This window comes from Etheostoma spectabile, chromosome 7, assembly GCF_008692095.1.
Source record: "Etheostoma spectabile isolate EspeVRDwgs_2016 chromosome 7, UIUC_Espe_1.0, whole genome shotgun sequence".
In the NCBI taxonomy this organism is placed as follows: Eukaryota; Metazoa; Chordata; class Actinopteri; order Perciformes; family Percidae; genus Etheostoma; species Etheostoma spectabile.
The window spans coordinates 26,336,395-26,347,794 of NC_045739.1; the positions used below are offsets into that span (position 1 = coordinate 26,336,395).

General features: G+C 41.3%; 1 protein-coding gene and 1 long non-coding RNA gene across 4 annotated transcripts in view; one reads left to right on the forward strand and one right to left on the reverse strand.

The window, feature by feature from the left end:
- Window positions 1-3,230: 3,230 nt before the first annotated feature.
- Window positions 3,231-11,400, forward strand: part of asxl1 (ASXL transcriptional regulator 1) — a 19,849-nt gene continuing 11,679 nt past the window's right edge. For 2 of the 3 annotated variants that reach the window (XM_032521777.1, XM_032521778.1), the window contains exons 1-4: window positions 3,231-3,622; window positions 6,642-6,725; window positions 9,272-9,391; window positions 9,895-10,096. In XM_032521777.1, the coding sequence (XP_032377668.1) occupies window positions 3,566-3,622; window positions 6,642-6,725; window positions 9,272-9,391; window positions 9,895-10,096 (463 nt within the window). In that variant the 5' untranslated portion in view covers window positions 3,231-3,565. Of the gene's footprint in view, window positions 3,623-6,641; window positions 6,726-6,941; window positions 7,160-9,271; window positions 9,392-9,894; window positions 10,097-11,400 lie in introns of those variants that run through there. The other variant, XM_032521779.1, reaches the window with a different exon arrangement.
- LOC116693090 (uncharacterized) overlaps window positions 8,262-11,400 on the reverse strand; it is a 124,584-nt gene continuing 121,445 nt past the window's right edge. Inside the window, exon 3 of the long non-coding RNA XR_004332842.1 lies at window positions 8,262-8,402. This is a non-coding gene — a long non-coding RNA (uncharacterized LOC116693090). The remainder of the gene's footprint in view (window positions 8,403-11,400) is intronic.

The following is an 11,400-nucleotide window of genomic DNA, read 5'->3' on the forward strand; positions in this document are numbered from 1 at the left end:
ACACACACACACACACACACACACACACACACACACACACTTGTACCAATAATTTGATATTGACACGTCCATTATTAATTGTTAATACAGGGTTCCTTTTAAGCAGTATTTGCACTTCTTCTCACAATAGTAATCAAGTCTCATTTTGTAGAGCTAACATACCTCTGTACCTAATATTGCACAACATGAATTTCGAATGTTTACATTTTAAACAACATTTATAAAAATCCATATTGGCACAAACTGTATTTTCTGTAATGAACATTTAAAAACTGACTTATTTCCAAATATTCAAATGATTTACGCCTGATGTGTAAAAAAAGAGACAACAACCATAAAAATGATTATTTTTAATGCATATATATGATTTTACAACAATCATTAACTTTATTTGATTTACTGTATACATGATTGATCGAAATCAACAATTACAAAGTGGTTTGCAAAAAACAAAACATTGGGTATGATGGATTAAGTCTCTCAAAACTTATATATTTCATATTCCATTGGCAATATTCCATTGCTGAAGCAAGATTGGATAATCTTGCTACTATGAAATATTTATATAAAAAATGGTTGTAACTAGACAAAGTATAGGGGGTTTATATCACAAGTGTCAATGTTCCCCATTTACCATACCCAGACTTATCCTGCCATAGGACACATTAAGGTCTAGATGGGTTAGAGATAGTATACATAATTTACTGAACTTTTTTTTAACATTGTCAAACTTATATTTGAATGAAGGTAATATTACAAAAAAATGTAAATGTAAATGTATAATTATGCACATGCTTGTAGACTTATCCTCAAAAATTGTAAAAAATCTAATTTTGTGTTTTACCCGTTTTATTTCTGCTTTATTTTCAACCCGACTGTTCTGTAGGCAAACTGCTTTTTCGACTGACAACCCATGTTTTCCTCCTTTTTAATTGTATACTGTATTAATTAATAAACACTTTTGTTTTTGGCCTAATTTTTCATGAGCTGAACTCAAAATTCTAAGACTTTTTCTATGTACACAAAAGGCTTATTTCTCTCAAATATGGATCACAAAACTGTCTAAATCTTTGTTAGTGAGCACTTCTCACCTCAGGGAAAAGTTAGGGTTAAGGTTAATCCGTGAAGAGAACACCTTTTCAAAGTGCCAGACGCCATTAAATGTGTGTGTGAGAGCAAAAGAGAGAGAGAGAGAGAGAGAGAGAGAGAGAGAGAGATGGTTGAACCCTAGCCCTAACCCTAACCCTAACCATAACACCAGCTACTGACAGATTTTCGGACCCCTCCCAGACCCCTTCAATACAGTAAATTGCACATTTTAGAGTGGCCTTTTATCATGGCCTGCTAAGGCACACGTGTGCAATAATCACGCTGTCTAATAAGCATCTTAATATGCCACACCTGTGAGGTGAATGGCTAAAGAGAAGTGCTCACTAACACAGATTTCGACAGATTTGTGAACCATATTTGAGAGAATCAAGCCTTTTGTTTACATAGAAAGAGTCTTAGTTCTTTGAGTTCAGCTCATGTCAAAAAAAGTGTTGCGTTTATAATTTTGTTCATTGTATATAAATGTCTATACTGAATGAGTATGCTATTGCAGTACAGGTTGTAACCATAATGGTTTTCCCTGTAGTAGCTGCGTGCGCTTTATATGGGCTTAAACTAGCAGCATGGTGGCCCACGGGTCATTAGCATTGTGGCCTCGCAGCAAGAAGGTTCTGGGTTCCAATCCAATCTGGGACTTTCTGCGTGGTGTTTTAAGTTTTCCCCATGTTTGCGTGGGTTTCCTCCGGGTGCAAAAAAACCTATACTACATGTGCCCTTGATCAAGGCACTGGCTCAGATCTCAAGTTGGTCCCTGGGAGCTGTGATTGGCTGCCCACTGCTCCCTTGAAGGATGGGTTGAATGCAGAGAATGAATTTCGCAGCATGTATGTGTATGTGACAATAAAGTACCCTTTACCTTAACCAAGAATTACTTTCATTATCCATTAAATTCATCATTTTGTTGATTACTCAATTAATCATTTGGTCCAAAAATTGTGAGAAAATATATTACCCATAAAAAATACCCATCACCATTTCTCAATGGCAAACTTGTTGCAGAATGATTCTTTGTCAATCTACTACCAATTAATAACTAACTAATTGACTAATGGTGTATAGCTACTAAATGGGAACTGACTTCATACCATGTAAATGTAAATGTAACGTTCTTATATAGCGCTTTTCTAGTCTCAACAACTACTCAAAGCGCTTTTACATAGCACAGGAACCATTCACCATTCACACACATTCATACACTGTGGCCAACGCTGTCGTACAAGGTGCCAGCATCGGGGCCAACTCAGGGTTCAGTGTCTTGCCCAAGGACACTTTGACATGGGATTGAGGGAACCACCAACCTTCCAATTGGCAGGCAACCGTTCTACCACAGCCGGCCCATGTGTTGATGGATTTCCTTTGTTTAAGGATCTTAGAACCTTCATCAACGAATAACGTTAGCTCAGTTCCAAAAGTAGGGTCTAAGATTTCTTCGTCATCTCTCAGTCATCACATTCATCTTATCATATCACCCATTCTTAGTTTGGATTACATATTAAGCATTAAAGCTACATAACATTATCAATACCAAGTTATTGGCATTGGTCAGAACTACAGTAATAGACTGTTATTTTGTTAATGTTTCACATTCTTAAAGGGACATTTCAACCTCCATGCAGCGGTGGGTATGGCAGTAGGGGCATCCTTCAGCCAGAGCACTGTGTAAATGCGCTGCCTTGCTGAAACACTCGGGCACCATCCTTTCTGGAAATCTTTATCTTTCTTCTACTTGACAAAAAAGGACTGGGTGTTTGTTACACAATTTAAGGCCAAATAATGGCTATAATAAAGTATTCTAAATATTGTGGCTCCAACTGTAGGTGTGTTTATTTGCCTTTTAATTTTGCTGTATTATCATCCAGTAGTAAAAATACAGTACAAATAGATCTTGTGGTCAGTCAACTTATGCTCTGTATCAGTTCTTCTACATTGTAATGGATTATACAGCATTTTGGTGTTCCATTAGATATACTCTATTGTTAGGCTATATAATGGTTAATAAAGCAAATTCCAGGATGGAAGGCTTAATGTGAACTGATATTAGCATATGGTTATTTACATGCAGCATCTGTTTAAATGCACTATTTGCATAGAGAGGGCTGGACTTTTTTGTTGCATTCCTGCGGAGGGTTTGACCTTTGACCTGGTTGTTGCATTCCAAAGAGGCTCGTCCTGCAGCAGCACCAATAGCCAGCCCTGCACTCACACTGCTTCTGTGCTACAGAGAGACGATGTGTGTTGAGCTAGTTTAGACAAGGCACTGGACCCAGTAGCGAGAATTATCAAAGACTAGCAGACACCACTACACCATCACGAGTTTAAAGGAACGTCTTATTCTGGGTCTACACAGTCAACCTAGAACGTAGTTAGCCATTTTGCTAAGCAGCTAAACCGCCATCGTATTGAGGTTGCTTTGTAGACGCACGGCAGGCTAGCCGCAGACACCAGCGCAGAGGAAATGAAGGACAAACAAAAGAGAAAGAAGGAGCGGACCTGGGCTGAGGCAGCTCGCATGGTAAACAGTCTAATCTGAGCTATTAATTAGCTGCATGTACATAATGTAACGCTATGAACTAGCTAATGTGAAGTGTGGATCCAGATGTGTTGTTGTGTTCACGAACACTGCCTGTATTCTAATGTAATATCAGCTAGGTTAGCTATTAGCAGTGCTAGCCCAGCCAGAAGGCACTTAATGTTTGGAATAACGTTAAATGTAACTGGGGGTGCATTTTAAATGTGCGGCATGTCTTTCTGCCTGCTGACATAAAGCGCTACGCAACGCAATATGCTAGCGCTGGCTAGCACGCTAACATCCACCTCTTCTGTTTTGAGCTCTTTGTTTGCTAGGCAGCAAGCTAGCTAGCCCTACGCTAATTAGCACCTGAGAAACTAAAGGTTTAGCTTTGCACTTTATGTTAACAAACTAACCCGTAAAACGCGAATTTTTGAAACTCATCACGCTAATGTAACGGCGATCTTGGTGTTCTAGTCTCCATTCTATCATTATGCTGACCATAATACACGCAACCGTTAGCAGAGCTAACGGCTAATGTAAACCCATAGCTAGTTAACTCAGCTGTATTGTAAATGCAGATTGGCACGGCACGCTGCAGGAAAATAAAATAAGTTGCGTGAACATATTTAAGTTAAATCAAACAAGCTCTGTCGGAAGTTTGACGAGAAACAATAGAATATTCAGGAAACAGTTCAACGGCCAATTTGTAAAACCCTAACGTTAGCAAGCTGGTGGAATTATTATTTTTTCAGGTGAGCTTCTTGGATGTATTGTGTGTAATCTGCAAAAGCACACAGGACAGCTATCATTAAGCATTTGGCTTAATGTCTTGGTACATGTCTGATTGTCCGGTCAGGTGCGATTTCCCACTTAGTTTAATGTGGATCCTCTGTGTGAGGGCAATAGGTTTATTAGCTGATTGGGTCTGATTTGCAGTAAGATTGAAAAGGGGCTGATGGCATGCCACTTTGGTAAAGGACAACGGCATATGCCGATCCCTTTGGCGGCTTATGTTGCTCACTACAGTGGTATGTACCAGTGTTGTATTCCCGTTGATATCTGTTACCCCCTACCTGAACCCAACCATACCCTAACCCTAAAGGTCAAGTTATGGTCCTGTGTTAAAACTGTGTCTTAGTGGGCCCTTGAATAGCTCACCTGGTGGGGCACGCGCCCACATGCAAAGACTTGGTCCTTGCCACAGAGGTTGCGAGTTCGGTTCTGACCTGCGGTCCTTTGCTGCGTGTCATTCCCCAAATCTAAGCTGTCCTATAATAATGATAATAATAATAACAACAACAACATCACAATGAATGCATACAAATGCCACAAAACAAACTATACCTTTAGTTAGATGTAGGTACAGGTCCCTACACTGTAGCCAGTGGTGTACATCTACGTGATAACGACACAGTATACCCACTAAGAAATCTCCAGGATTTCCATATACCAGACAGTGACAGAACATTCTCTTCAGATATTTGTATTTACAAATACGGAGTTGATTTATGTGACCGCAGACTTTTCTCATCTTTCATCGACCTTCTTGTCACTGAGCACAGTGCGTAGTGACTTGGCCCAAATGCTTTGCCTACATTAACGCCAGCCTCCTCCCTTCGCCACGCTTTTAAGACAAATATAAGTAGCCCATTTAATTTTGTCCTTGTGGCTTTGGGTCAACTTTTGTGATCCAGCCTTAGGTCCCTAATGTGAAAGCCCCCATACTGCTTTATATTCCATTGTATTTTGAGTGTCATCTGTGTTTTCCTTCTCATTGGATACATAAAGGTATTCCCACCATAAATTGGTGCATAAAAGTGTATCATAATCCAGGATATTAGTGTCAAAATAACCCTGGGGGACGACACCCAGACCCCACACTTTGACTTTTGACGCAGACTAACCTCCAGTTTCCAGAGCCACTTGTTTAGGCAAAATCAACGCAAGATTCAAAAGTGCACCTGTGAGCGTTCAGAAAATGGGGAGGGTCGTCAGCCAGGACGACAGACAGAAGGGAAAGACTTAAGATTGCCAAGTTTTGTCACATTTTAAGAGAACACATTGTTATTGCCAGATGAGTGACAATTTGGTTTTGCTAATTTTCTGTAACCAGTGTTGGGTGAAGGCATGTTTGGTTGGAGAAATTAGCAAGCTAACTCGCCAGCAGCAGGCCATTCAGGTTTGCTCCCACCACTCCTACTGTAGTGAGAATTCACTGGACAGTCTGGCTAGCCAGCTCCTGGCGTCTGCTGTCTTCCTTTTCGGTAATGAAGCAGAGGGACCGCAGGCTCCGTTCGGTTCTGTCGCTTTAGATTTGGACAAAAGCTGTTTGGTGTAGCTATCCTTGCAACATTTGTATCCGGTTTCCCTTTCTGAAGACAAATAGTTTACTGCCGCCTGCTATTTTCTTGCACTCATGCGCAGAACTTACGCGGTAGTTGGCCATCTGCTGTTGTCTCTATGTTGTGTTCCAGTGCACATTTTTGACCAAGACTAACGTCCCTGACACACTAACCCGAAGGCTGGCCGTTGGCAGAAAAGGCAGTTTAACTGACACACCGAAGCAACGCCGACTCCTGACAGCAGCTGATTGGACGCATCACACGGGTCTGGTTTCTCCGGAAATTCAAAGTCAGACTTTTATGGCGGCCTTTTCAGAATACAATCTCATATTTTACTAAACAGACATTTGTTTCTGAAAATATTTTAAGCGAGACAAACAACAAAGGCGCATGTCAAAGGCAGATGGGTTATCCAATCCCCTGCAGGTATTCTTTGAAAGCGCTGCGGTTTTCCAAACAGTTTCCAATGCCTTCTTCTCAGGTGGTCCTGTGTTCCCAAAAGCAGATCTGCCCTTTTTAGCGTGTGATAGCGCCGCATACGTTTAACTGACACAAAAACAGGCAAGATGAAGCTCTGCATTCACTAAGAATGTGGCACCGTCCCGCTAGTCTAGAAAGAAATCGTGTCAGGGTTTTTACTGTTTCTGTGTGGTAAAAACAATGTGGTTGTTTTTCAGGTTTTGGAAAACTTCTCTGATGCACCAATGACTCCCAAACAAATCCTCCATGTTATCCAGACCAAGGGGCTGAAGGAAATGCGGTCAGTCACACACACAATTACACATACACACACACTTTGTAGAAGTTTCAGCTGCTACTGTTAAAATGGTAAAGACTGTAATGATACAAGCTGCTGTCTTGAACGGGATTGCAATAACTGATTAGTTTTGTTATGTGGCAGAGCTGTACCTTTTTATTAGTGTAGGGCAACTAGGGTAAAAACAACAAAGCACAGTGACACTGTGGACTTCAGTCATAGGGCTTTTTTCTCTCATTCAATCCAGGATGTCATTGCATTGAATATGGCTTTATCTTTTTTTATCGTCTTTTGTATTTGTCTAGTATTTTTTACCAGTCAGTGAACTAATCACACAGCGCACACATAACCTGAACATGTCCATCAGTGTGGTTCTAATGATGTTTTTTGATTTCCTTCCACATGGACCACTTTGCCTGCTGCTGGCCTGAACAGGAGGTGGGTTGGAGGACCGAGACCTTTATTGCATACACTTAAGATTTTTCTCCTGTAACCAAAAACTTACTCTGAAGGCAGTTTTATGCTTCTGCAAATAGAGGGTACCATAGGGAGGTTGCCTAAAATAGGTGATTTAACGTCACCACTCATTTTAGACAGTTCAACAACAACAACCAAACGCTGACTTAAAATTACTAGCTAGATTTTTCATGTTGGTTATAAGCAGTATGCACCCCCACTAACAGGGAAACCGGTTTTCAAACAGTAGCTAACATTAATACAGCATGTTTGAGGAATACAGGGTTCCTGCAGCGGGGAGGCAGAGGGACCCCAGCAATCACTAACGTTAGCTTTTGGTCTCATCTGGGGTCTGATAAACCGTAAATTCATCAAATTCAGTGTCCACCATGTTATTTCCAATGAACTGTAGCTGCGTCAGTACGGATTTCATGTTGCGGCTTTCATTGCTGTTTGTCACTTTGCCTAAGATTGAGTGACAAGTAGTACTTGCCCTGTTGTTTACTTGGTTGCCATGACTTTGCAAGTTATGACATCCTGTTCCAGTTGCTCGGGGAGAGAGAGCGGATGACAATTCGGTTAAGTTGAAGAGCAGAAAGCTCTGCAGAGTCGTGTAATTACAACTTTATGACTTTTCATAAACGGCTGAAGGAACAGCGTTGTACCTAGCGGAAACCCTGGTGTGCATCTGCCTTATACCATGGCGGCAGAGATTTTACTGTGGCGCGCAGCCATCAACATAGAGGAAACATTCGGGTTGCCTTACATTGCGGTGCATTTCATCGCCATAACGTTAGGGGGTGTCGACTGTGTCGTTCACTACCGAAACAGTACTCAGAATGGCAAACCCTGTTGTGACTGTCGTGCTAAAATACTATCTATCTTATTTGCGCGGTGTCTACCAGCCAGTTTATGTTAGCAAGCAGACTTTAATACAACTGCCCAAGAAGTACTGCTTGCTGGCCAAGTTCTAATTTCAAAAAGTACTGACATATAGACACTTTACAAACGGGTAACTCCATCATTGTAACCAAAATATGTCTGCTAAGCTCATGTCAGTGAAGTAGCATGTTTCTACTCCACACAGAAGGCTGCTTGAAAGATTGACTATCAACACACAGGACGAGTTGACCAATCGCAGTCCTTGCTTTCTGCATCGCCTCGACTCAAAGTTACACATTTTTGGAGATGCACGTCGAGCTACGGCAGAGGGCTCAGAGAGGGGCTTGCGGCAACGCAGAGGGGTCTGCAGGGTTAGCCATCTTATTGACGCAGAAGCATAAAACAGCCTTAAGGCCTATGCTTGATTATGGTGCATTGTGTTTTCGTGAAAAAGGCAAACACAATGTGGCCAATACTGTAACTTTGGAAAACATCACAGTCACCATTTCACCTGAAGGATAAACTCAATTATTTTGTCACAGCAATTGTTTAGTTTCAGCTATTTGATGACATGTCTCTTTCTGATAATACAGGTAGTAAATATAGCTGTGTGCTGTATGCTTTCCTGTGGATCAGGGCAAAGATTAAAGAACCAAAGAAAATCCACTGCGATCAAAAGAGCAAAGCTGGCCGCATTATAAATACTCCATAAACTAATGTCCTTACTTACTACGAATTAACCAGTCCCATGGCTATTTGTAAACAAAGGTTATGCAGGCCCAATGATCATATAAGCATGAATCTGACTGAATTGTGTCAAAGTGAATACAAGTATTAACAGAACTGCCAGACTTGTTTTGCAAAGTGAGTGGACATTCAACAGGGTCTGCTGCCTCTGAACAAGGGTTCCAACATGATTCCTAGAAATTGTTGTCATTTTTTTTCCAAAGTAACAAAAGATTCTTCATTCATTCATTCTTATAGGGCTATGATAAAACCTTAAAATGAAAATATTACATAAATATAAACATATAAACTGTGTGGCCAAATTGCTGGACACCTGACATGTTTATGTCATCTCAGGGTGTGCAGCAAACGTTATACCAAGCTTTTTGACCAATAGGTGTGAGCAACAGATCTTTAGATCTGAATTTGAATTGGCGTCCAAGATGTCCTGTCACATGAGTTGTAACTGAATGTACTTGTGTGCGCAGTGGTACAGCCCCTTTGGCCTGCCTGGTCACCATGCTGCACTCCCAGGTGAGGGGAGACAGAGTCAAGAACAGCATCTTCTTCAAGCTGCCTGGACGGATGAGCCTGTTCACTCTCAAGGTACACAAACACCATCCTCTTCACGCTCAATGGTCTGCTGCTAAAAGTCATTTGTGGGAGTTGACATTACCGCCATAATAGGTGTCAGTAGAAAATTGCTCTGAAAAAGATTCTTACAGTTACTCAAGATAATTCACAGGTTGCCTAGTGGAATCTCTTTATAGGTCCACCCTTTCTACTGAAGTCCACCTGCTGACAGATCTATTGATACAATGCTCTAGTTTATGATACTACTGAAGAGGATGTAGAAGCTCATCAATTGGTATTAGAGTTTGTTCACAATGACAGTATGGACACCAAAGGTAGTCATTATGATGGGTGGCTGTAATTGCTTATAGGGATATGCACCAAAGGGTAAAGCTAGTCTGATGCAATCACATTATTTTGAATACTTCAATGTAGCAGCGAATTCAACGCACGGCTGCCAAGTCATTTTATAGGGGAATTCTTTTTGATGTGCATTACCAATGCAGAGAACACTGTTTTTCCTTAACACTGTGCAGAAGAACGCCCTCCAGTGGACAAAGACAACATCAGAGTCTGAGACATCCACAGAGCTGGCCAGCAGCACGGCCCCCCCAGCCTCCAGCAGCAGCACCCCTGCAGCAGGCACAACTGTGGCCCCAGTTGGCCCCACTGAGGCCACGGAGCAGGAAAGCTGTGACTCGACTGAAACCACTGCTGCTGCCAGCGGAGACAATGATGGTAACACTACACCAGAGACAAGCCATGCCTTCAAACACTCACCTGGTTGTTCCATTACAAAGTGGACCTTGATCACATTTTAGGGGTTTCTGGCCACTGACCCCGGTGTGTTGCTGCCATAAGCTGTGTCACAAATTCACTTCTGTACATCCTCTTGCTATTTTGAGTACTATGGTTGTGCGGTGCTTCCTTATAAGACCATGCGATACGTATGTAGATACAGACTTCTATACGGTTCAGGAATTATACATTTTATCAGGAAACAAAGTTTGATTCAATGTTAAAACAATTCTGTTTTATTTGGTGAGATGCGAATCAATCTGATAGATACAGTTAATATTTGGTTAATTTAAACACACAATTCTATAAAAGAAGAATTGCTTACCTATAATAAATATATATTTTGCTAAAGGGACAAGGTAATAGTAAAGCTAGGACATGCCCTTTAAGTCCCTAAGTATAACTTAAAGGGATATTTCACCATTGGAAAGATGAATTTATCTTTAAATAGGGTTACTTGTGAAAAATGTGAAAAGAAATTTCAAAATTGGTTCCTTCTAGCCAGAGAAAAGCCAGAAAATGTGTTTTTGGCTCATATGGATGAAAGACACCAAATCCCGGAATGCACTTTCCTCACTGCTCAAAGATTCTACTCCCAAGCCACACCTACTGTTTACAAACATGACACGCATTAAACTCTGTGTCATTTCAACATATACAAACTGGCATTATATAAAAACGACATACAAAACAAGCAGATACTTTTAGTGCACACACGTTATGGGCTCCGTAAATTTCAGCTAACGCATTGGTAGCAATAGTGCTTAGAGTGATGTAAACACAAAGTATAAGCACAGTTGTGAACTTGCGTGGAATGTAGAATGGTCGGCATTTAACAGTCCCAAACTCCACCAGCGGTTAGCAGTAGTTGGACAAAAGCACCCCATGCCTGCACCAGTCCATGTTAACACAGCCCACTTCCACAAGTCTTACCCCTCAGCGCTGCATCTGCTGAAAGGCTAGCAGGCCTGGTAGCTAGTTAGCAGAGTCCGGTACACTGTTAAGCCTTGTTTCAGCACAAAAAAAACACAGCGGCCTCTGAACAGGCGTTGGAAGTTTCGTTGAAGTAGGGCTGCACAATTAATTGAATTTTAATCACGATCACAATTTTGTCTTCCCACGATCAAATTAGCGTAATCGTGCGGTATCTTAAATGCGTCAATCCGTTCATAGAACGCTTTTTTCGCAAGGCCCATCTTCCACTCCGTAAACCACTGTCTGATCATGTGCCAGTCAGAGTTGTT